At 56.4% G+C, this 24,630-nt stretch overlaps 1 protein-coding gene and 2 long non-coding RNA genes across 3 annotated transcripts; 1 reads left to right on the forward strand and 2 right to left on the reverse strand.

The window, feature by feature from the left end:
- Positions 1-1,059: 1,059 nt before the first annotated feature.
- LOC113877746 lies at positions 1,060-6,319 on the reverse strand. Its single transcript, XR_003506804.1, has 2 exons — positions 5,700-6,319; positions 1,060-3,658 (listed from the first exon to the last, which is right to left on the reverse strand). It is a non-coding gene; the product is annotated as an uncharacterized LOC113877746 (long non-coding RNA).
- A 4,667-nt stretch (positions 6,320-10,986) lies between these two features.
- Positions 10,987-12,005, reverse strand: LOC113877005. Its single transcript, XR_003506654.1, has 2 exons — positions 11,922-12,005; positions 10,987-11,227 (listed from the first exon to the last, which is right to left on the reverse strand). It is a non-coding gene; the product is annotated as an uncharacterized LOC113877005 (long non-coding RNA).
- On the forward strand, positions 11,291-23,917 carry WDR81 (WD repeat domain 81). Its single transcript, XM_027516655.1, has 10 exons — positions 11,291-15,683; positions 16,596-16,703; positions 16,946-17,136; positions 17,246-17,436; positions 17,693-17,858; positions 17,951-18,116; positions 18,795-19,484; positions 20,529-20,674; positions 20,974-21,153; positions 22,542-23,917. The coding sequence occupies exons 1-10, from the start codon at positions 11,999-12,001 to the stop codon at positions 22,860-22,862; spliced, it is 5,844 nt and encodes a 1,947-aa protein (XP_027372456.1). The 5' UTR covers positions 11,291-11,998; the 3' UTR covers positions 22,863-23,917.
- Positions 23,918-24,630: the final 713 nt, after the last annotated feature.

The following is a 24,630-nucleotide window of genomic DNA, read 5'->3' on the forward strand; positions in this document are numbered from 1 at the left end:
GGCTTCCGGGGCTCAGACCCGTAAACGGAGCTTAAGGAGGCTTTCTGGATGTCGACAGGGATCTTCCCAATCCCTCTTGTGTCCCCACGTCCCCGCAAATCTGGAAATGGCTTGTTAATCTCACCTGACACTCTCAGAGGCCCAGCCATATGAACCTCCACCTACTTCACCTGCTCTCACCTCTCACCTGCTGTCCCTCCTGCCCATCTCCTACCCACGCAGCCCTGAAGTCAGAGGCCAGGGCAAACCCGTTCCTATGGGCATAAACTTCGTCATCGCTCTGCCCCGCGCCCCACCCTGGTCTCAGTTGTGGAGCGGGGGGGCAGGGAGGGGGCGGAGGGGGTGGGGAGGGGACACTGGGGCACCTCACTTCCTTCCAGCCACCTTCCTTCCTGAGGTTTCCAGACCTTGAACACATTTCAGCAACCTCATGTAAACTCCAGGAGTCCTGCCCCCTTGACATGGTACCTCTCATAGGGAACAACTCCCTTTCTCTAAGAGCGACCCACCAGGGCCCCTCCCCTACAGAGGACCCTTTCATCAAGAAGGGAACCATTCAGCCCTAGTCTTGAAAAGCACCCCCCGCCCCCTCCCGCCAGGGCTTGGTACCCATTAGGGGAGGAGTGACTATCTGTGCCAATTTGAGGAGGCAAGGAGAGGTCACACAGGGTTATCTCAAGATTGGGGAAGAGTCAAAGGGAAAAAGCCACATCTTGCTTTCAGAAGCAGGACTGTCAGGATTATACAGAAGCTTTCAGCTTTGGGGGCGGGGAACTTTTCCTCTTCTGAAGAGTGACAGGTTCTTCCTGTTTTCCATTTTACTCCATCCACTCTACATCTCTTTAGGTGGCTGCCACCAAGTCAGCGCAACAGCTGTTCCCTGTACAAGGAGTGGATTCCAGCTACTCCCAAAGAATAAAATTCATAAAGCAATAGGTGCTCCCACAAATGTTCTCACAACTCCCCTCCTCCACCAAAACCCTATTATGTGAATGGGGCTGGGGGGATCTCTTCATTCTTCCACACCCACCTCTCCAGAAGTTTTAAAAATTACACTGATTCTTTTAAATCTTATTTATTATATGAAAGCCATACATGATTAATGTAGAAAATTTGGCAACTACAGAAAACCAAATGGAAAATTACAACTTTATTCCATCATCCAAAGATAACCACTATTATTAACAATTTGGAGTATGTCTGCAGTCTTTTTACAACTGTCTTATAAGTATACACCCATATTTAAAAAAGCAAAATTGAGATCACATAATACATATCATTTTATAACCTTTTTAATATTCAGAGAGCATTTTTCTTTCCAGTCAAATCCTCTCCTACATGACTTTTAATGGCTGCGCAGTGTTCCACCATCTGGGTGGATCCATAACAATTTACTCAAGCAACCCCCTCTTGCAAATTTTCATCACAGTAGAAAAAGAAATGAATTCCCAACCGGATAGTTGGTTCTCAATTTTTCCTACTGCATTGCTGGGATGAACATCTTATTACTAATCTTTAATTATATTCTTAGGATACATTCCCAAATATAGAATTACTAGATCAAAGGCCATGAAACTTTTAGGATGTTTGGCACACATTACCCAACTGACATCAGTAAGACTACCCACTTGTATACCCATGTGCAACATATGAGAGTGTCATTTTAGTACTTCTTTGTCAATAACTGGGTCTTGTTTTTCCTCTTATAGTTGGCTACAGGAAAAAATGCTTCCAGCTATAGCTGCCTTTCTTTAATTACTAACGAAGCACACCTTTTTCCATGGTTTTATCTATCGGAATTTCTTTTATGAATTTTCTGCATATGTCCTTTCACAGCTGGCTCTTGCTCCTCTACGGTGCTTATAGACAAATTACATGGTGAGGAGAGGTGGGAGCAGGAGGATGAAGTCAAGGACACTTCAACATGGTCCCACGTCTCTGAGGGAGGCAGAAAGACTGGAGAGGAATGGAGAATGAAGTAGTCGGCTGGAAGCTTGTCTTCGATGGACGGTGGCTTGTCCTCCCTCCTCCTGGGGGCACTCCTGGCCTCTACGGGCCCCCCTCTGCAGGATGTCCAGACAGGGCCCTGTGCTCTCCAGGCCTGGTCCTTCACTGGTCTTCTGTCTGCCTCTGTGTTTTCAGGCTGTTCTTCCTCATTTCTGCTCCATGAAGGGTGAGGATGGCAGAGCCATGTACCCAAGGCTGGATGAAGACACTGTGGCCCGTGAAGCGAGGATGGGAAGAAAGGACGGAAGCAATGTCCAGGGACAGAGCAACCTTTGTTGCAGCCTGTGAGTGGACTCAAGTCTACCCACCCTCCTCTATTGCAGTCCACTCACATCCAGCTTAGGCTGCAGAAGGGTGGGTTCAATGAGCTACTCTCTCCTAAATCTGTTCCTCAAAAGTGGAGAACAGGATCCAGTTAACCGCACAACTCCTGCCCCCAAACAGAACAGCTTCCAGTAACCCGTGAACTTGATTACCTTCAGGCAGGGAGACTGGGCCAAGGCTGAACCACACCAGAACATGAGCCCAAGGGTGAGATTAGATCAGGAGCTGGGGGTGGCAGTTTTATTCTGCCTGATGCCCCTAAAGTGGTCACATCTCAAAACCCATCTCTTCTGGTTGCTGGAGAGGAGAATTTCCTGCCTGCACGGGCCTGAGCTGAATCTCACACCCTATCCTTAAAAAGTGGGGGAAGTCAGCAGTGGCAGCTGGAACCCCATCAGGGCTGTGGTCCTGCTCTGGGATGCAGGGGAAGCCTGAGCCACCTTTGCTTGGTGGGAAGTCAATGCCAAGACTGAGTTCCCAGCAGCTCCTGGCATTGGTCTAACCCTAGTCCCTCCCCTCAACCTCCAGCCCCAGCTGGGTTCTGGTCAGGGGTGGGGGAAGGGCAACAGCTTATGTGAAAAGCTGTTCTGTTCCCACCCACAGCAGAGGACAGCCCAGGCTCTGAGTCCACAAAAGTGGGCTTCTGATTCCTTCATGCATGCTCAATTGTGTGACTCCCCATTTCACAGGTGGAGAAACCGAGACAGAAGGCCTAAGGGTCCCACGTGGAGGTGAGTATCCCTGAATTTAGAGTCTGGGCCAGACTAAGGAAATACAGGGAAGAGGTAAGAGGAGGGAGATGACTACTCAGATGGGCAACTCAGTATGACCTTTTCCCTGAAGAAGAAACTTACTTTTGAACTTGGAAAGGCCAGTAGGAAGGAATGAGGGGCAAGGAAGGAAGGAGGATCAGGAAAGACATTTGCGTAAAGGGTAAGGCAGGATTTCTTTGCTCCACTTCTTCCCACTGTCAAAGAGCAACTAAGCTTGGGTACTCAGAGCCTTCTATTCCTCAATTCAGCCAGGATCTCTGATCTGAAACTCTCTCTCTTGCTGGGTCAATCTGGGGCAAGGTTCTCCAACTGAATAGGGTTCCCTTCCCTAAAAGGTATCATCACTCTCGCTGTTCAGACCTTCCCAGCCCCAGTTCTGTCACCTTCCAGAGGGGGGAAGCAGCTCCTTCTCCTCTTCTTCCTCCTCCTCCTCGAAGCCAGGGGCAGAGGGCAACAGTTCTTCAACTGGCAGCTTTAGCTGGGTCAGGACATAAAGCTTGCCACTGAAGAACTACTGCGGCTCAGCCAGGTGAGGATGTGGGAGGCACAGGTTCCTAAAAGGGAAAGGAAAGAAAAATGGGAAAGACATGAGCAAGGCCATGTTACAGGGACACTGTCCCACTGGCCCTCAAAGTCCAGCTCCAGTGGATGTTCAACCTTCTAATGAAGGGCTTCTTGGCTCTGATCTGGGCCTCCAGCAAGGGACAAGAGGCAGCTCTGAACCTACTTCCCTGCTCCTCTTTCCAGAACTGAAGGCTGTAGAAACCTGAATGTGCTCTCACCCCTTGTCGCCTTGGCTACCCACCTACCCACAGGGCAGCCTCCAGCCTCCTCAGCACTGAGAGGGCAGGATCGGGGAGCCTGGACACCCTCCACCAGTTACCCAGGTATTAGGTGAGAAGGTGTACCTCAGGTCCAGAAATGGGAGGGATCAGGGCAACTGACTCAGTCTCAGGGAATTCAGCAGGAAGAAGAGTTTTGGGGGGGTGGTGCCTACATCTGGGGAAGAGTAAGGAAGGGAGGAGGTTTAGGGTTTCGAAGGTCAGCAGAGGTTCCTGGGACTGTGAGGAGAGGAAAAGGGACCAGAGGCTGGAGGAAAGGGAGGTAGGGCAGGGTGGTTGGGCAGCTTCCCCAGGACTCTTAAATGCCAGGCATTCCGCTTGCACATTCCGGGTACATCTGGTATGAATTCCAGGCTGTCTGCCGGCCCCTCCATGTCTGAACTTTGTTCCAAGTTCCAAGCCCCGCCCCCACAGTTCCAACGCATGAATCAGCAGGAAAAGCCGGGCCCTGCAGCATGGCCCAGGGAGGGGGCTGGGGGCGTGGCAGGCTTGAAGGCTGCGAGCTTGGGAGGGTGGGTCTGTGCTGACACTCTGTCGAAGGGCATGGTCCATGCCAGTGTGAGGGGACAAGGTGGTCTTGCCTTTAGATATCTATACTCAGAGGGTAAAGAGAGATTAGGGTGGGAGGTTTTCAAATTACAAAACCCTCTTGGGAGGCATGAACTTTGTGGCACCTTCCTTCTCCCAGGTGACCAGTTCAACTCCTTCCCACTCCTATCTGCTTGAGCAGGCTCTGTTCAACCCATAGGACTCAGCTGCTGCTGAGAGTCTGTGCCAAGCAGGTGCCCTTGGCTGCAGGGAGGGGTGGGCCCAGGGCACTGACCCTCTGACCAGCTGCTCCATCAACCCTTTGGCACTCTGACAGCTCCTAGCTCAGTCTGACAGCCAGGATGACAGGCCAAATGAGTTGGAGGCTGGAACTAGGGCCGGAGGGAGGTGGGGGCAATAGCCTAGCCAGAGGCCACGGGGAGGGGCCAAGAGTTGGCCGAGAGGTGGGGAGAGAGGGAGCCCAGTGATGACTAACCCAGGCGCCCCACCCAGCCAGCCGGCTTCCCAGGCGGTCAGGGCCAGGCCTGGGCTAGGGGCCCCACAACCGGACAGGCTGGGGGGAGGTGCAGAGGTGACCTTCTCTCGGCTCAAGACGGCCAGTTAGGCTGGGGAGGGGGGAAGGTTAGAGTTTCCAGGCTCTCCTTCTGCCTGCTCCCCCCACCAACCCGCGGTGAAACCCTAACCTTTGGGTTGCATAAGGCCCCCGCACCGCCGCCCCCTACTCCTCTCCCCTCCCCCCTTACATAACATCCCCTGGAGGGAACGAGAGGAGGGGCTGGTCCGCCCAGAGACCCCTTCCCTGCCAGGGCGCTCAACTGGCCCTGACCCAGTGACTGCCGGCACAGGCAAAGCACCTCCCCGCTACCCGCCCTGTCCAAATCCTCCTCAAGCTGGGAGGCCGGCTCCCGTATCCTCATACCAGAGGGCGCCGAGGTTAGCCGCCCCCAGCCCTCTGGCCCCTCGTCTTCCTCCCAGCTACTCCGCAAAACCTTCTGCACAACTACTGTCCCAGACTCCTTCTTTAAACCTCCTGACACACTACTCCAGCCAGTCAAGGCCCCTCTCCCCCGGAACTCCCCAACCCCCGCCGCCCCCTCACCCCTCCCCCGGAAGGGCAGGGTGTGGCCGTCAGGACCCTACTTTCCCCCATTACCCCGTTAGCACGGTTCCCTCCTGTGCTGCCGGGACCCCAGCTCACACCCACCTGGTGCTGGGTGGGGGGGGTTGCTGAGGGTAGGGGAGCAAATCAGTGCGTCCGATCCCCACGGCCGGCGGCGCTGTCTCTTCCCAGCGCCCAGCACACACCGGCTCCAGTCTCCGATCAGCTGGCGGCGTCGTGACGCACAAACTGCGATTGCACGGCCCAGGGCCAATCACCGCCCACTGCTGGGCAGCGTGACTACACCCACTCGGGGGCGCCAGCGCTTCGCCTTGGTCCCGCCTCCCTGGCCGTCTTAGCTTTGATTGGCAAGGAGGCCACCCCTTTGCCGAGTGGAGTAAGGCTAAGCCACGCCCACCAACTCGAGAGCTGGCCAATAGGTAAAAAGGTGTGGCTTAGCCCTGCGTCTAAGCTACTTGCTTAGAGGGGCGCTACGTCAAACCCGAGTCCTAAAGTGCAGAAGGAAGTCGAGGCGTGTGTGTTTGCGGTGCATACTGGTCAATGTAGTTCTCGGTCTGACACCTCGTTCCCAGAATCCAGCGCGCTCTGTGAGTTGGCATTTTTAAACTCCTCTCAGAATCCATCCCGGCGAACTCCTTAAAGGGCTACAGCCCCTCCTTCTCGGAGCTGTGAGTGGTTCTTTTAGACAGCCCCCAAACGGATTCACTGACCTCTTGCAGGAGGCGATGTTTCTCTCAGGAAGAGCAGGAGAGGCTGCAGGAGTGAGAACTGAAGGTGGAAATCAGCCCCAGGGCACACAGACTCTTCCTTTGAAATGAGGACTCCTGGGAACTTTTGGAGGAGTGAGGACTGCCCACCTCCGCTGGCCTCAGCTTTCTCTTGGAGAGGTCTAATCCACTCCTCCTCCTGGAGGGCCTTCCTAATCAGAGGAAACTTCTGGTAGAAGATGTCTTGCCCCAGTCACAGAGAGACAAAGCCTGTCAAGCAGCAGCTTCCCAACGAAAGATTTATAGCACAGTCTTCACCTGAGGGTAGAAGTTAGACTTGTGGTCAGAAACTAGGGGACGGGCCGGGCCAACGTGCAACTGGCCAGCAACCCCGTCCTCAGGACGATACCCCCATTCTGTCCCGCCCCCCAGAAGCTTTTCACTGACTCAGGCCTACTTGGGGAAGAGATTTCGGAGGTGGAGACCAATGAGGAGGCTGTTCCTTCCCCAGAGGCCAATCAGAGCATAGAGGGGCGGGGACATGGGCCAAAAAAAATTAATAATAATCGGAAAAGAACCCAATGACTTGGCAAAAGCTGCAGAACCGCTTCGTTAAAGGGGCAAGTGTGAGGTCCACCCTATCTCAATCATTCCCATCTCTCTGCCACCATCAAAAAGGGACGTGTGTAGAGGGATTCATGATGTTTCCATAAGCTCCCAATTGAGGGTGAAGGTAACAGCCTAGAGTGTGAGGTAGTTCCTTCTGCACGAAAGACAGGCTCCATCAAGGGATTGCTATGGCTCCTACGAGCTCCAGAATGCCGAACCTGTGTTCAGAACATTGTGCCTTTAAGGAAACTTCCTGCCTTCCACCCCGGTAACAGCTGATTGTTGGAAAGTGTGACCTCAGGGGACGAATCAGCTGTTACCACATCCTCCTCCAGTTCTACCCTCCTCTATCCCCTTCTTCTCCGCCCTCGCCCCCCCCTCCATGGGTGGTGAGCAAAGGAAGATGAAACCCCAAATATGGGGGACCTGCTTGTACGTTCTTTCCTCTCTCTCACTCCAAGGCTGCCTCCCTCCCCCACCCTCCCCCACCCTCCCCCATCTCCTCCCTCCCCGACGCTCCCCTTCTTCCTCCCTCCTCTCTCCCTCCTCTCCCGCCCCTGTCTGCTGGTTAGGTCTTCAGAGGCTCTGAGCGTGGAACGAGAGGTATTTCCTGTCAGCACAGTCAGCTCAGACTCGCCCTCCCCTGGTCTAGTTGGGAGGCCAGTATTGGGGAAGCCCAGAATGGTGGCTGCCTGGGTGTGTGGGTGCTCTCGGAATGGGTACTGGGGAAGGTCCCGTGAATCTACAGTCCAAACCTGGAGGAGAAAAATGGCTGTGGAAAGGAGCCTCCCCAGTGTCAGAACTCTGCTTTCCAGGCCAGCTCCCCACTACTCCCTCTCAGGTTCCTCCCCAGACAGGGTCCTGCTAAGGAGATCCTCCTGGCTTTGCCCATTACTCCATATACATTTTTTACACTGCTCCATTTTTTTATATTTTCACCTCCCCATCCCCCCGCCTTGCCAAAGGTGCTAATGTGGAACCTCCCAGGGGCCGCAGGTGGAGCACAAAGGCCCCAGGAACCAGGGGCTTTGGCTAGGAAGTCCTGTGCTGGAAGACCCAGGTAAATATTTTGCTCAGCCCTGAGCTGGGAGTCGGGGTCACTCCAGGACAAGCTTAGTGTGACGTCCCAGGACTGACTTGGCAAGGTTGGGAGAAACTGAGCAGGGTCTTGGCCAAGCTTGGAAGAAAGAGAAATCTCACCAGCTGCCCCCGTTTACCATTATGCTTAGCACAGAAGTCCTGTTCCCTTCTTCTCACCCAAGACCCTTGGGATAGGCCCTTTCCTGTTTTGTTCTAACTTACCATATTGCCATCCTGCCACTGTGTAGGGCAAAAGCAACAGGCTTTGAGCCCAGGGTTTTTGATCACAGCACTTGTGGGAGCTGTCCTGTACACAGTAGCTTGTTTACTGGGATCCTCAGCTCACTAGGTGCCTTTAGCACAACCCCCCCCACCGACTTATGACAATCAAAATCGTCTCCAGACTGACCAGATGTCCCCTGGGGGCCAAAATCGCCCTCCATTTAGAACCACTGAGTTAGACAAACTTGGATTCAAATTCCAACTCTTACCACCTGTAAGCTCGATGAAGATACTTCACATCTCTGAGCCACAATTTCCTCATCTACAAAATTGAATGAATAATAAAATCATGGCTTATTGTAGGGTTTTAAAAAAGAATATGTTTGAAAACACCTAGCACAATACCTGACTCAGAGTTGGTGCACTAAACTTTAGCTTCCTTCACTTTTCTCCTTGCCACATTGGCAAGAGCTAAGCTCCATCAGCACAGGCTGACTGTCGGGACTGCTGCAGGCTTCCTCCCTGACCATCCAAGCCGTGACCTCCAAGAAACTCAATATGGGGTTTGGTGAAGGAGAGTCGCTGACTTGGTGCCAGATCCCCCGAAGCCCAAGGGTGCTTGGGCTGAGATTCAGGGAGCATTTGGAAACAGAGTTATTACAGGACACAGTATTTCAAAATGTGGCCTGCAGATTGCCTGCATCAGAAATACCTAGTGCTTGTTAAAAATTCAGATTCCAGAGGTCTCAATCAGAAGTACGTCATAACGTTTGAAAAACCACGGTCTTAGGGTTTGAACTGGGGAAGGTGTCATTACCCCAGAATTTTAGAACACCAGTGCCCAGTATTGCAAAGACATCTCAATATGAGAAATGGAAAGAACTCTTAAGAGATAAGGTTAGTTACACTCAAGGTCATTGGTGCATTACAAGCTAAAACCACTAGAGGGCAGGGCACACACAAACTTGAAGAAAGAAAAAGGAATGCCTCCTTACTCTAGGTAAACTGAGAGCAGAGCAAAGAAGACTGCAAAATTTTGTTGGTACTAAGAAGCAGGCTCAGGTGCACTAGTGGTAAAGAACCCGCCTGCCAGTGCAGGAGTCATGAGACGTGGGTTCGATCCCTGGGTTGGGAAGATCCCCTGGAAAAGGGAGTGGCTACCCACTCCAGTATTCTTGCCTGCAGAATCCCGTGGACAGAGCCTGGAGCGCTACAGTCCATGGGGTCACCAAGAGTTGGACACAATTGAAGCAGCTTAACACGCAGCACGCAAGAAGCAGGCACTACCTCCAGAACCTCCTCTGGTCTTAGGTATTTAGACCAATGTTGAGGATACAAGATTGTTCAGTTCAGTTCAGTCACTCAGTCGTGTCCGACTCTTTGCGACCCCATGAATTGCAGCACGCCAGGCCTCCCTGTCCATCACCAACTACTGGAGTTCACTCAAACTCATGTCCATCGAGTCGGTGATGCCATCCAGCCATCTCATCCTCTGTCGTCCCCTTCTCCTCTTGCCCCCAATCCCTCCCAGCATCAGAGTCTTCCAATGAGTCAACTCTTCGCATGAGGTGGCCAAAGTACTGGAGTTTCAGCTTTAGCATCATTCCTTCCAAAGAACACCCAGGACGGACCTCCTTTAGAATGGACAAGATTGTTAAGAACACATAATTTCCCAAGTGAAAAAAAACAATATAGCATGATGGTTACCAAAGGGAAAACAGTGGGGGAGGGACAAATTAGGAGCTTGGGATTAACACACACACACTACTATATATAAAACAGATAACCAACAGAGACCTACCATACAGCACATGGAACTCTCCTCAGTATTCTGTAATAACTTATATGAAAAGTATCTGAAAAAGAATGAATATATGTATAACTGAATCACTTTGCTGTACACTTGAAACTAACACAACACTGCAAGTCAACTATACTCCAATAAAATTAAAAAAACAAAACAAGGGACTTCCCTGGAGATCTAGTGGTTAATTTTCTGTGCTTTTACTGCAGGGAGCACAGGGTCCATTCCTGGTTGGGGAACTGAGATCCCACATGCCACAGGCATGGCCAAATTTTTTTTTTTTTTTTTTAATTAAAAACAAAATAGTACTTGGCCAAGGAGTACAAAGAACATTAGTTTTAGAATGAGCCAGGCCTAGATTTGAATCCTGGTTCTACCACTTCCTAGCTATGGGACCTAAGCAAATTACTTAAAGTAGTCAGCTTCCTCATCCTAAAACAGATCTAAAACTATCCTCTTAAAAAGGGTTGGGGTGAGAATTTAAAGTATGCAAACTGCTTAGCAAGATGCCTGGCTCCTGATCAGTGTTCTGTAAATGGTAGCTGTTATTACCGGTCAAGGTCATGTGACCAAGCACATCAGCGGTTCTAGCTGCTTTTTTCAAGAAGGATACAGATGAAATCAAATTATGGCTGAGCCATTCCTGCTCCTCTCTAATTAGGACTTCATTTTTTTCTTAAGTGCCTTTATGGAGCTCCCACACCTCCACACCAGACTCCTACATGAGGCAAACTCTCCTTCTAGGAGTAGGACTGGAAAAAGAGAGATATTGGCCACTCGCTGAACACAATGGCCTGTCAATCCTGTAAATGAGTCAGAACCGAGACCTCTTGAAGGAGTCCTGTAGTTCTGGCCCAGCTCGCTGGTTTCTGCTCCCTGACGTGCTGCACCGTCCCCCCAGCCATGGTGGCATCTGCAAGGCTCAGACAACAGCAGGCAGGCTCTGTCATACAGCAGAAGCAGATCTTCAACAGGAAGTCTTGGGGGAACATTTCCATCCTGGCTTTTCAGCCTGGTCAACTTCTCTCCCCAAGATTGCCCAGAATTTTTATTTTATTATTAGAAAAAAAAAAAAAAGGCTTTAAAAGAGCTGTCAGTGGGGAAGACTCCAGAGCAGATCTGTGCCCCAGTTTGGTGAGTTTCCATGCTGCCACTTGGAAAAGCCTCTTCGGAGGTTCTTGTTTTTTTACCTGTAAAATATGAACAATAATAACCGCCCTTCCTAAATCACTGAGTGTTGCCAGGGCCAAATGTAATGTTACTACTGAAACTTCGGAAAATTAAAAGCTCTTTCTTTTGGAAGGCAGCATAGAGGCGGTGAAGGGACTTAATGTGAAAAGTCCCAGCTCTGCTTCAGGTTTCTTATCGGTAAAACCAGAGGGAGGTGGTTGTGGCGGCGGATGCGGCGGCTGCGGCGGCGGGGGTGATCACCTGGTTAAAGGCTGCCCTCTCTAAGGGAAACCCTCCCTAGGTCCGCGTCCCAGCGCTTGAAGGAGGAAGTAAGGAGGGAAAGGGAAGTCTCGTGGGCCGCTCATAGCCCCCACCCCTGCCCGATTCAGCCCGGGAGGAAGCGAAGCCGCCACCAGGCCTAGCAGGGTGCGGGGAAGGAGAGGCCGGCGGGCGGTGGCGCGGCCTAGAGGAGGCGGGGTTCCCGGGCTCAGTCGAGCCACGTGCGGTTGTTTCCGTACCGGGGCGATCACGTGAGCAGCGTCAGCTGACCCGTCACGGTGGAGCCTGGCGCTGGCGCCCCTCAGCCCCCGCCCGGCCGCGCCCGGAGCGCAGGACCCTGCGGAGGGGTAAGAGCGCCCCCGCGGCCCCACTCTGTCCCCGGCCCATCCCCGCCTCCTCCGCCCCAGCCCCAGTCCCTCGCTCACCCCTACCCACCTGGCATCCCGGAAGCCGAGGCGAGGGGGGCTGTGGCCGGGCTCAGCCCCGCGCTGCCCCCAGGCGGCCAAGAGGGGATGGCCCTGAGGAGCAGGGGGCGGGAAGTCGCGCTTACCGCGAAGGCGGAGGACTGGTCACCGCCCCCGAGCCCCGACATGGAGGAGCTGCTCCGGAGCGTGGAGAGGGACCTGAACATCGATGCCCGACAGCTGGCTCCGGCCCCGGGGGGCGCACACGTGGTGGCTCTAGTGCCCGCGCGCTGGCTGGCCAGCCTCCGCGAGCGCAGGCTGCCCCCGGGACCCTGTCCGCGCGCCGAAGGCCTGAGCGAAGCGGAAGTCAGGACTTTCTTGCAACGCTCCGTGCAGAGGCTGCCTGCCGGCTGGACTCGAGTCGAGGTGCACGGGCTGCGGAAACGAAGGCTCTCCTACGCGCTGGGCGGCCTGCCTTTTGAGGAGGGGTCCAGCACCCCGGAGACCCTCACTCGCTTCATGCAGGATGTGGCTGCCCAGAATTATCGCAACCTGTGGCGCCACGCGTATCATACTTACGGGCAGCCCTACAGTCATAGCCCTGCCCCCGCGGCTGTCCCTGCCCTGGATTCAGTGCGACAGGCTCTGCAGAGGGTCTATGGTTGCCCTTTCCTGCCACTGGGTGAAGCTGCACAGTGCCCCTCATATGCCAGAGAAGGCCCCTGTGCCCCTCGGGGCTGCCCTGCCTCTCCCAGTCTTCTGAGAGCCGAGGCTCTGTTGGAGTCACCGGAGATGCTCTACGTGGTCTACCCGTATGTGCAGTTCTCCCTGCACGATGTGGTCACCTTCAGCCCCGCCAAGCTGACCAACAGCCAAGCCAAGGTGCTCTTCATTCTCTTCCGTGTGCTGAGGGCCATGGATGCCTGTCACCACCAGGGACTGGCCTGCGGGGCCCTGTCTTTGCACCACATCGCCGTGGATGAGAAACTTTGCAGCGAGCTCCGCCTGGACCTGAGTGCTTATGAGAGGCCCGAGGAGGCAGGGGATGAGGAGACCCCGGAAGCAAGAAACGGGGCAGGTGTCGAGCCTGGCGAGGAGGGACGACGGGGACCTGGGTGTCCCACCTGCCAGGAGGAGCTCAGGGGCCTTGTGCTAGACTGGGTCCACGGCCGCATTAGCAACTTTCACTACCTCATGCAACTGAATCGGTTGGCAGGTCGGCGGCAGGGGGACCCCAACTACCACCCGGTGCTGCCCTGGGTGGTTGACTTCACCGCGCCCCGTGGGCGCTTCAGAGACCTGCGCAAGTCCAAGTTCCGCCTCAACAAGGGGGATAAGCAGCTGGACTTCACCTATGAGATGACCCGGCAGGCGTTTGTGGCAGGGGGTGCAGGCGGCGGGGAGCCACCTCACGTCCCTCACCACATCTCCGACGTGCTTTCTGACATCACCTACTATGTGTACAAGGCCCGGCGCACACCCCGGTCTGTGCTCTGTGGACACGTGAGGGCGCAGTGGGAGCCCCACGAGTACCCGGCCAGCATGGAGCGAATGCAGAGCTGGACTCCAGATGAGTGCATTCCCGAGTTCTACACCGACCCCTCCATCTTCTGCTCCATCCACCCTGACATGCCTGACCTGGATGTGCCGGCCTGGTGCTGCTCCAACCAGGAGTTCGTGGCTGCCCACCGGGCGCTGCTGGAGAGCCGAGAGGTGTCCCAGGACCTACACCACTGGATTGACCTCACCTTTGGCTACAAACTACAGGGCAAGGAGGCTGTGAAGGAGAAGAACGTGTGTCTGCACCTGGTGGACGCCCACACACACCTGACCAGCTATGGCGTGGTACAGCTCTTCGATCAGCCACATCCCCAGCGCCTGGCAGGGGCCCCTGCCCTCGCCCCTGAACCTCCCCTCGTCCCCAGGCTATGGTTCCACACCATCCAGGAGAGCACAGGCCGGGAGGACTTCCCTGCACAGCTTACGAATGGGATGGGCAGGACAGTTTTGGAGGCTACTCCCTGTGAGGCTGGCTGGGCCAGGGACAGGCCCGGGGTAGGGGAAGATGAGTTGGAGCAGGCCACAGAAGCTCTGGATTCCATCTCTCTCGCTGGGAAGACAGGTGACCAGCTGGGACCGTCTCCCTCCTCTACTTCGTCCTCCAGTCAAGTCCCGCCAGGCCTCTTGCCTTTCTCAGGGGCCTCAGCCTCTCGACCGGGCCGTCGGAACAGAGCTGCTGGGACAGACCCCAGGGAAGGTGAGGAGGGCAAGATTCTTCTTCCGGAGGGCTTCAGTCCTCTGCAGGCTCTGGAGGAGCTGGAGAAACTAGGCAACTTCTTGACCAAAGGCCTAGGGGGCCGCTTGGAGGTGCCTGAGCAACCCTGGGTTCAGCCCCCCGTGCAGCTGCGGGACCTCTTTCATCGGGACATGCAGGCTCTGGGGGTCCTGTTGGCTGAGATGGTGTTTGCCACCAGGGTCCGGACACTGCAGCCTGATGCACCTTTGTGGGTACGCTTCAAGGCTGTGCAGGGGCTCTGTGCACGCCATCCCAAGGAGGTCCCGGTGTCTCTGCAGCCCGTGCTGGACACACTTCTGCAGCTGAGTGGCCCTCAAGGCCCCGTGGTTGCAGGGAGGGGCAAGCTGGACCCACTGTTTACATATAGGCCCGTCTCCCAGGGATTGCCCCCACCCTGCCCCGCCCAGCTCCTCAGCCCCTTCAGCTCTGTGGTCCCCTTCCCCCCATACTTCCCCGCGCTGCACAAATTCATCCTCCTGTACCAGGTGAGGCGCGTGGAGGACGAGGCCCAGGGGCGGGAGCTGGTCTTTGCCCTGTGGCAGCAGCTGGGTGCCGTTCTGAGTGACATCACCCCTGAGGGCTTGGAGATCTTGCTGCCTTTCGTGCTGTCACTCATGTCTGAGGAGCACACGGCCGTGTATGCGGCCTGGTACCTATTTGAACCTGTAGCCAAGGCCCTGGGCCCCAAGAATGCCAATAAGTACCTTCTGAAGCCTCTCATTGGGGCCTACGAGAGCCCCTGCCAGCTCCACGGCCGCTTCTACCTGTACACTGACTGCTTTGTGGCCCAGCTGATGGTGCGGCTGGGCCTGCAGGCCTTTCTTGTCCACCTCCTGCCCCACGTCCTGCAGGTGTTGGCTGGCGTGGAGGCCTCACAGGAGGAAAACAAGGGCCTGGCGGGGGCCGCCGAGGATGAGGAAAGTGGGCTCCTGGGGTCCAGGCCCGGGTCCTGTGCCTTTGAGGAGGAGATCCACATGGAAAGGGAGCCTGCGGCTGCCTCGGGCCTGGGGCTCCCGGACTACACCTCTGGCGTCAGCTTCCACGACCAGGCTGACCTCCCCGAGACGGAGGACTTCCAGGCCGGGCTCTACGTGGCCGAGTCCCCTCAGCCCCAGGAGGCTGAGGCTGTGAGCCTGGGCCGGCTGAGCGACAAGAGCAGCACCAGTGAGGCCTCCCTGGGCGAGGAGCGGGTGGCCGACGAGGGGGGCGTCCCGGTGGACAAGAGCAGCCTCAGGTCAGGCGACAGCAGCCAAGACTTGAAGCAAAGCGAGGGCTCCGAGGAGGACGAGGAGGAGGAGGAGGAAGGCTGTGTGGTGTTGGAGGTGGGGGAGGGGGAGGGCGAACAAGAAGAGGTCCCTGAGACATCCGAGCTCATGCTCTCCGACACTGTGCTGTCCATGGATACGGTTGTGGCTGGCGACGCCGGGGCCAACGGGGAGGAAGAAGAGGAGCCGCTGACCGAGCAGTCGGAGGGCAAAGAACAGAAGATCCTTCTTGGTGAGTTCTTGGGCCTGGAGGTGTTGGTCTGATGGTCGTCATCTGCTGAGCTCTGCACCGAGTGGTGGATGGAGCCGATCTACACACAGCAGAGACGCGGGCCTGCCCTCCTAGAGCTCATGTCTAGCAGAGGAGATGCCACGCTGTAGGCAGGAGTTCTGTTAGTGCTGCAAAGAACGTGGCTGGGTACTACGAGGGAACATAAAGTGGGACTTAGATCTCGTTTTCAGGGGTCAGAGAAGACTTCCTTGAAAGTAGTGCTGGTGGAAGTTCAATGAGGAGGAGAAAGCTGGGCAAACATGGCAGGGTCTGTGGTGGGAAGGGCATTCCGGGCAGAGGGAACAGCATGTGTGAGGCTCTGAGGCTGTCATGGTTCCATTCAAGAACCTGTGAAAGGCCAGTGTGGTTAGACTGAGAGAGTGAAGAGAAACGGAGAGGGTGGAGGGCACCTCCTCATTTAGGAATTGGGGGAGAGTCACCATAAGAGTAACCTTCCTGCAGTTTGTGCCCAAGTAGGGCTTCCCTTGTGGCTCAGCTGGTAAAAAATCCGCCTGCAATGCGGGAGACCTGGGTTCAATCCCTGGGTTGTGAAGATCCCCTGGAGAAGGAAAAGGCTACCCATTCCAGTATTTTGGCTTGGAGAATTCCATGGACTGTATGGTCCACGGGGTCCCAAAGAGTCGGACACGATAGAGCGACTTTCACTTCACAGAGGTGCCTGGAGCTGCCCCAAAGCCAGACTCCCACAGGCTGCTCTGCTAAAGGGAGGGTGGGGCCTTGGGGCCACCACGCTCAGGCTGGGCTCCTGGGTGGAGCTGGGACCAGTGTCACTAGGTGGGGCCCATGGGGTGGGGTGGGGGAGTCGTGAGCCCCTGTTATCTGATGCACTCAGGGACTACTCCCGCCCTGCAGATACAGCCTGCAAGATGGTCCGCTGGCTGTCCGCCAAGCTCGGCCCCACCGTGGCCTCTCGCCATGTGGCCCGGAACCTGCTCCGCCTGCTGACGTCGTGTTACGTTGGTAAGATTGAGTATGGGGCTTCCTTCAGCTCTTTGTCCCTCTGGCCCCCTGTAGTGGATCCTCCACGTTCTCATCTCAGACCTCCTCCTGGGTCCCAGTCTGCTGTGAGTGCCTTCCTTGCTTGGGTCGGGTGCAAGGAGACCCCAGGCTGGAGTGAGCATGAGCGGCCACTGCAGTTCCCTAAGGGCTCCTCCCTCTCACTGTCCACGGGCTGCTCAGGACTGCTGGCCCTTCCTTGGCAGGGCCCACCCGGCAGCAGTTCACCGGGGGCAATGGCGAGAGCACCCCGCTGAGCGTGGGCAACATCTATCAGAAGAGACCGATCCTGGGCGACATAGTGTCGGCGCCCGTGCTCAGCTGCCTCCTGCACATCGCCCACCTCTATGGGGAGCCTGTCCTCACCTACCAGTACCTGCCCTACATCAGCTACCTGGTCAGTTGGGATCTGGGGGTGCTGAGGAGCCTGAGGGCTGACCCAGGACTTCTGGGGGTTACAGGGGGTCTGTGGGGCCACCTGGCCCTCATCTGCTCTGTTGCCATAGGTGGCCCCCGGTAGCACCTCGGGCCCCAGTCGACTGAACAGCCGCAAGGAGGCGGGGCTGCTGGCTGCTGTGACGCTGACCCAGAAAATCATCGTGTACCTCTCGGACACCACCCTCATGGACATCTTGCCCCGAATCAGCCACGAGGTCTTGCTGCCCGTGCTCAGCTTCCTCACGTCTCTCGTCACCGGGTAAGTCTCTGCCCACATCCCCCACCAGGGAGCAGCCCAGCAGAGGGGGCTACCCCAGGGTGGGAGTGGGGTGTCAGACATCCTGTTCCTCATCCTGGCTGGGTGACCCTGAGCAAGCCACACTTTTCTGTGCCTCTGTTTCCTCATCTGGTTTGGATGAGGTGGTCTTACAGCCCCTTTTGTTTACAGCTTGTAATAGATTCTGGACAAGCCCTCTAGACTGGGGATCACTGGAGCTTATAATCTCTGTTGGCAGGTTCCCAAGTGGAGCCCAGGCCCGGACTGTCCTGTGTATGAAGACCATCAGCCTCATCGCCCTCATCTGCCTGCGTATCGGACAGGAGATGGTCCAGCAGCACCTGAGTGAGCCTGTGGCCACCTTCTTTCGTGTCTTCTCTCAGCTGCATGAACTTCGGCACCAGGTGGGCAGATGTACCGGGCAGATGTACCTGGCAGCTGCGGGCTGGCCAATGGCCATGGCCTCTGCTAACTCCCCAGGGCTTCCTGCCCACAGGATCTGAAGCTGGAGTCCGTGGGCCGCAGTGAGGGCCAGCTGCCAGAGGTGGCCTTCTCTGATGGGCAGCTGCGTCCGGCGGACCCCGCCCTGCTGGACGAGCTGCAGAAGGTGTTCACCTTGGAGATGGCATACACAATCTACGTGCCCTTCTCCTGCCTATTGGGTACTGCCGCATCATGTCCCCTCCCAGCCTCTGCAGCTACCATTCTTCCCCTGGGAGGGCCCCACTTCCCGTCCCTGGAGTCAGTAGTGGTTGTTAGGTGCAGTTTTCTGGGTCAGAGCCTTAGACCTCTGAGTCCCAGTGACATATAAACAGAGACTGAATTTTGGCCAGTTGGGGGTGGGGGGGCACAGGAGTGGCCTAGCCTGTCCCTGGGGCAGGGAGGGGAGCCAGGCTGCCGGACTGATGTCTTAGGAGCCGCCCAAGAGGAATGAGCGGCCCACCATTCACGTAGCTTCCTGTGCAGGCCTGGCCCTGTGCCGAGTGTCCACATGTGTCATCTCCCTGAATAGTATGAGCAGCCCTGGTCGGATGTGTTGTCATCCCTGCGCTGACATCTGAGCCGTGGGAGGCAGAGCATCACGTGTCTTGGTCCCTGTTCTGTTTCTGATGCCCGGCGTGGCACCCAGCTCATAGGAAAGATGCTCACATGTCCATACTGAAGGCGTGAATCCAGGTTTTCCTGGGAGGAGGAAGCCGGCTCAGAGACAAAGAGTTACTTGCTGAGAGTTGCACAGCCAGTATCTTCCCTGTGTGCTGTGGTTCCCAAGCCCCTTGGGTGGGTGGCGGCAGTTGCTGGCCATCTCCCTTCATCTCAGGACCTCTCCCGCTCCCATCCAGGTGACATCATCCGGAAAATTGTCCCCAACCACGAGCTGGTAGGGGAGCTGGCGGGGCTGTACCTGGACAGCATCAGCCCGAGCAGCCGTAGCCCTGCCATCGTGGAGCCCACCGCGCCCAGCGCCGGCCCGGAGTGGGACCCCCAGGGTGGGGGCTGCCCCCAGGACGACAGCCACTCGGGGACCTTTGGGAGTGTCCTGGTTGGGAACCGCATCCAGATCCCCAATGACTCCCAGCCTGACAGCCCCGGCCCTCTGGGCCCCATCTCTGGGGTGGGCGGCGGGGAGCCTGGCAGCCAGAGTGAGGACAATGCGCTGAAGCGGGAGCTGCCGCGGAGCGCACATGGGCTGAGTGGGAACTGGCTGGCCTACTGGCAGTACGAGATTGGCGTGAGCCAGCAGGACGCCCACTTCCACTTCCACCAGATCCGCCTGCAGAGCTTCCCAGGCCACTCGGGGGCCGTCAAGTGCGTGGTGCCCCTGAGCGGCGAGGACTTCTTTCTGAGCGGCAGCAAGGACCGCACCGTGCGCCTCTGGCCACTCTACAACTCCGGGGACGGCACCAGCGAGACGGCCCCACGCCTCGTCTACGCCCAACACCGCAAGAGCGTATTCTTCGTGGGCCAGCTCGAGGCCCCGCAGTGTGTAGTGAGCTGTGACGGGGCTGTGCACGTCTGGGACCCCTTCACAGGTGAGCGGGCCCGGGTGAGGCCTGTTCTGTAGCTGCGGTTCTGTCCTCTACCAAGGGTGGCGGGTTGGGGTGTAACGGTGTGTGGTTGGGGGTGATGCAGTGAGTCCACAGAACGGAGCATTTAGGACTTGGAATCCATCAGACTTGAGTGTGAGGGTCTGCCAGCTTCCTTGCTGAGTGACTGAGCAAGTCCCCCTGCTGCTGGGAGCATCGATGTGTATGTGTGTGTGTGTGTTAGTCTTTTGGCCATGCTGCTGGCATGTGGCATCCTAGTTTCCCGACCAGGGATTGAATCCGTGCCTGCTGCATTAGCAGCGCAGAGTCCCCAGCTACTGGACCACCAGGGAAGTCCCTGGACACGTCAGTTTTCCCATCTGCAAAATGGGAATCAGAACAAATGCTTAAGTAGATAACGCGTAGAGGTTTGGCTTAACATGTAGCATGTAGTATCCTGGTTAGTAAACAGTTGCTTGCTTATTTTGTGTTGTCATTGTAGGGAAAAATAAGGTTAAAAATCAGGGATTGGGGGGATGGAGTAGTATCAAAGCAGACGGTGGAAGGTGTAGCTTTCAGCCAGTTTGCTATGTGAATAGAGAAGCCTGGCATGGCCACAGAGATGTTAATAGAAAGATGGGAGGGTCAAAAAACATCCTTAGTGTTCGTTGAGATCTGGGATGTGGGAGGCAAGTATGGGGTGGGTAGGGGGGATAGGGGAGAAGGAAATGGCAACCCACTCCAATGTTCTTGCCTAGAGAATCCTGTGGACAGCTGAGCCTGGTGGGCCGCCGTCTATGGGGTCGCACAGAGTCGGACACGAATTAGCATGCATACATGCATTGGAGAAGGAAATGGCAACCCACTCCAGTATTGTTGCCTGAAGAATCCCAGGGACAGAGGAGCCTGGTGGGCTGCTGTCTATGGGGTCGCACAGAGTCGGACACGACTGAAGCGACTTAGCAGCAGCAGCAGCAGGTGGGATAGGAGGAATTGGGGCTCTTCCATCAGTAACTGGAACCCCATACCCACCATGTCTTTCCTTCACAGGGAAGACTCTTCGCACGGTGGAGCCATCGGACAGCCGGGTGCCCCTGACTGCTGTGGCCGTCATGCCCGCCCCCCACACCAGCATCACCATGGCCAGCTCTGACTCGACCCTGCGCTTTGTGGACTGCAGGAAGCCAGGCCTGCAGGTCAGGAGCGACCCTTTTTCCAGCCCTGACCTGGGTGCCTGGCAGGGAGGAGAGAAACCCCTCCCCCCACCCCTGCCCCCCAGGAAGAGAGGAGCCCAGGGTGGAGTTTTTCACTGGAGACAGATCACCTGCAGCAGCAAACCCTCCGGGGTGGGGGTGGGACTCTGGCCAGGGATCCTGGGGGCCTCTCCTTGATGGGTAATGAGGCTCTGGGGGTTGGAGGCTGAGCTGCACCTAGCGGGGGGAAACACGGGTTGGACTGGGCAGTGGAGCCCCAGCTTTTCCTCCTCTGCCGGCAGCATGAGTTTCGCCTGAGCAGCGGGCTGAACCCCGGGCTCGTCCGCTCCCTGGCTGTCAGCCCCAGTGGCCGGAGCGTTGTGGCCGGCTTCTCCTCGGGCTTCATGGTGCTGTTGGACACCCGTACGGGCCTAGTTCTGCGTGGCTGGCCTGCCCACGAAGGGGACATCCTGCAGATCAAGGTGACAGGCCAGGTCCCCTCCCCTCCTGCCTGACTGGTCCAGCCCTCACCTCTGCTTAGGGCCCACCCAGGACGGGCCCCCCTGCTGATGTCCTTCATACCTGCTGGAGGATTGACAGGCAGGGCGGGTCAGGAGCCAGACTGCACCTCAAGGACTTGAGCAGGAGGTGGGCCCCGGGGGCGGGAACCAGGGGGCCGAGCTGACCCTGAGCTTCCTGGAGATGTTCTAATGAATAACCCTTGTCCATATTTGTCTTACTTGGGGGATCAGGGGTCAGGCCCTGTCCATGACCCAGTCAGGTTAAATAAAGCTCAGCTGGGAGGCTGTTTACTGCCCCCAGACCACTGAGCAGAGTCCATGCCCCTTGCTGGGCTGTCCTGGTGGGGGAAGGGGCTGTCCTGGTGGGGGAAGGGGCAGGTCAGGCCTGGGAATCCTGCTCCCACCTCCACCCCGCCCCATTTTTTCAATCACAGACCTCAGGGAGGTCCAGGCAGGGAGGAACAGGGCTATTTGTGGGAGGGTTTTTCCAGGCAATTGGGAGTTCCTCCCCAACCTAAGTGGCAGCCAGGGGACATGCACTGCCACTGCTGGGGGCAGGGCACCCCTGGCTCCTTCCAGGGCCCCCTAGGTTCTGTCGTTGCTCAGTTGTGTCCAGCTATTTGTGACCCCATGGACTATAGTGTGCCAGGGTTCCCTGTCCTTCACTATCTCCTGGAGCTTGCTCAAACTCATGTCTCTTGAGTCGGTGATGCCATCAAACCATCTCATCCTCTGCTGTCCCCTTCTCCTCCTGCCCTCAGTCTTTCCCAGCATCACAGTCTTTTCCAATGAGTTGGCTCTTCACTTCAGGTGGCCAAAGTATTGGAGCTTCAGCTTCAGCATCAGTCCTTCCAATCAATATTCAGGGTTGATTTCCTTTAGGATTGACTGGTTTGATCTGGGTTCTGGATGCCTCTAAATTCTGACTTTCCAAGAAAGCATCAGGAGGTCCCTGGGGTCAGCCTGCATGTTAGTCCTGGCTCTGCCACTTACTGGCTCTGTGACCTTGTATGATGACTTAACTTTCCTGAGCCTTAGTTTTTTTTGTCTGTAAAATGGAAACAGCAGCACCTATCTCATAGAGTTGTTATGAAGATTAATCATGGTAAGATGTTGAATGTGCTTGATACAACATCTTACATGTAGTAAGCACCCAAGTTACAATGATTACTGGGTCGATGATGCTTTAATATACTCATATGAGCTGATGCTAATATAATGTGGGAGGGTGTAATGTAGGAGGGTGGCAGCCTGTCCCTGACTCGGGACAACACGTCTTCCTGGGAGGAGATGTAGGAGAGAACAGGACGACTCCGGCCCCCACTGAGGCTCTCCCCTCTCCCTGGCAGGCAGTGGAGGGCAGCATCCTGGTCAGCTCCTCCTCTGACCACTCCTTGACTGTCTGGAAGGAGCTGGAGCCGAAGCCCACGCACCACTACAAGTCTGCCTCTGACCCCATCCACACCTTCGACTTGTACGGCAGCGAGGTGGTGACCGGCACTGTGGCCAACAAGATTGGCGTCTGCTCCCTGCTCGAGCCCCCTTCCCAGGCCACCACCAAGCTCAGCTCTGAGAACTTCCGCGGCACGCTCACCAGCCTGGCCTTGCTGCCCACCAAACGCCACCTCCTGCTGGGCTCTGACAACGGGGTGGTCCGCCTCTTGGCGTAGGCTGAGGCGAGATCTGGTCAGGCAGAGATGGCACACATCGTCCAGGAAGCCGTCCCTCATCTGTGTTTCCCCAGTAGCTCCTTCCTGGCAAGCCTCAGGCCCCACGCCCTGGGTGCCCACGTGGCCTGCCAGCTAGGGTGGTGTGGGAGCCTGGGCTCCTGAATCCCCAGAGTCACTGAGGCCCCCGGAGGGGATCTCATTCATGACTTGGGGCGATGTTGCTCGGAGCCAGCGGGAAGCAGATGGGAGAGCCTGGCAGGGGCTTCCCTGGTGGCCCAGTGATTAAGACTCTGTGCTTCCACTGCAAGGGGCGTGGGTTCAGTGCCTGGTCGGGGAACTAAGATCCCACATACCAAATGGTGCGGCCAAGAAATAAAAATTAAAAAAAGAGGGAGAGCCTGGGAAAGCATCGCTGCCCTCCCTTCTCTCCAGCTCCGCCCTCTGCATCCGCATGGGGACAGGATGCTCTGGGGAAGAGGGAAGGAGACCCCCTGCCAAGCTGTCTCTACCACAGCCCCCCTCCAGCTGGCTCTCTCTGACACTGTCCTCCAAGGATAGGGAGGCTGCCCCACTCCAGGACACTGATGGTGCTTGGACTCCAGCCTCTAAGGGCTGACCACGGTCCAGGAGTTAAGAGCCTTGGGCTGGGCTCTTAAGTGTCCACCCAGCCAGGCCCTGGCCAGTGTGGGACCAGTAGGGGGAGAAAGAGGGCAGGACCAAAGGAGGGCAGATGGATGGGGCCAGATGGTGCCTGTCTGGAGTGACCCCATGCCTTGCCTGCCCACCCCTCACCACAGTGTTTGTGCCTTGAGCTGATGAGGCAGCTTCTGGGTCCAGAAGCCTTGAGGGAGGGGGTCCAGGACCCTGAAAGAAGGGGTGAGAAGAATCATCTCTGCATCTCAGGTCTCCCTCCCCCAGGGGGACAGGAAGACCCAGGTGTTGCAGGTCCTCGCATTCTGGAGCAGAGATGAGGTCTGAGGCTGGACCCCTGCTGCCTTCTCACTATTTGCAATAGATGTAAATATGATCAATAAATCCTGTGGAAGAGCCATGGATCCGAGTGAGGCTTTTCTTGATGGTGGTGTTCGGGGAGGAAAGGTTGGGACCCCGCAGCTTCCAGGACAGGGATGAGGAGGGGAAGCATCCTGACCATGGTTCTTCAGGTGGTTACAGGGTCCACGGCCTCTAGTTCATGCAGCCCAGAACCCTCACCCCAAGGAGGGGAAGGAAACATTGCTTCCGAGGAGGTGGGATGCTGAAAGAGGCTGCGTCCCTAGACGGCATCTTTTCTCTCCCCTCCCCCTGCCTTCTGGACCCAGGCTGGAAGCAGCCCACCAGGAGCCAGGACATGGGAGGACCAGGGATTCGCATCCTGCATCCTGATCCAGGTTTCCTCCCTTGCCTTTTGTAGCTTCCTCTTCCCTTTTCTTGGGAGGGGGAGGCAGTTCTGAGGAAGAGTCAAGGACACTGGAAGCGGGAACCTGAATGTGACTCAGCCCAGCTCTGTGTCCTTGGCTAGGTCATACAGCTTCTCGGAGCCCGACTGAAGCAGTGATAACCCCCTACTTCATGGGGTCACTGAAAGTCCCCTGTCCTTCTTGGATCTAACCCCGATTGAAGACAGGCTCTTGGTCTCCTGAATCTCCTTTCTCCAGGCTCAGGTGGGAGCCTGAGAACCCTCTCCCGGGGTTCCAGGTGGCTGTCCCAGTATTAGATGCCCTGGTGGGAAAGGGGCTTTTGGTCCCAATATCAATGTTTAACCGGATGT

Source organism: Bos indicus x Bos taurus, chromosome 19 (assembly GCF_003369695.1).
Source record: "Bos indicus x Bos taurus breed Angus x Brahman F1 hybrid chromosome 19, Bos_hybrid_MaternalHap_v2.0, whole genome shotgun sequence".
Taxonomy (NCBI): domain Eukaryota; kingdom Metazoa; phylum Chordata; class Mammalia; order Artiodactyla; family Bovidae; genus Bos; species Bos indicus x Bos taurus.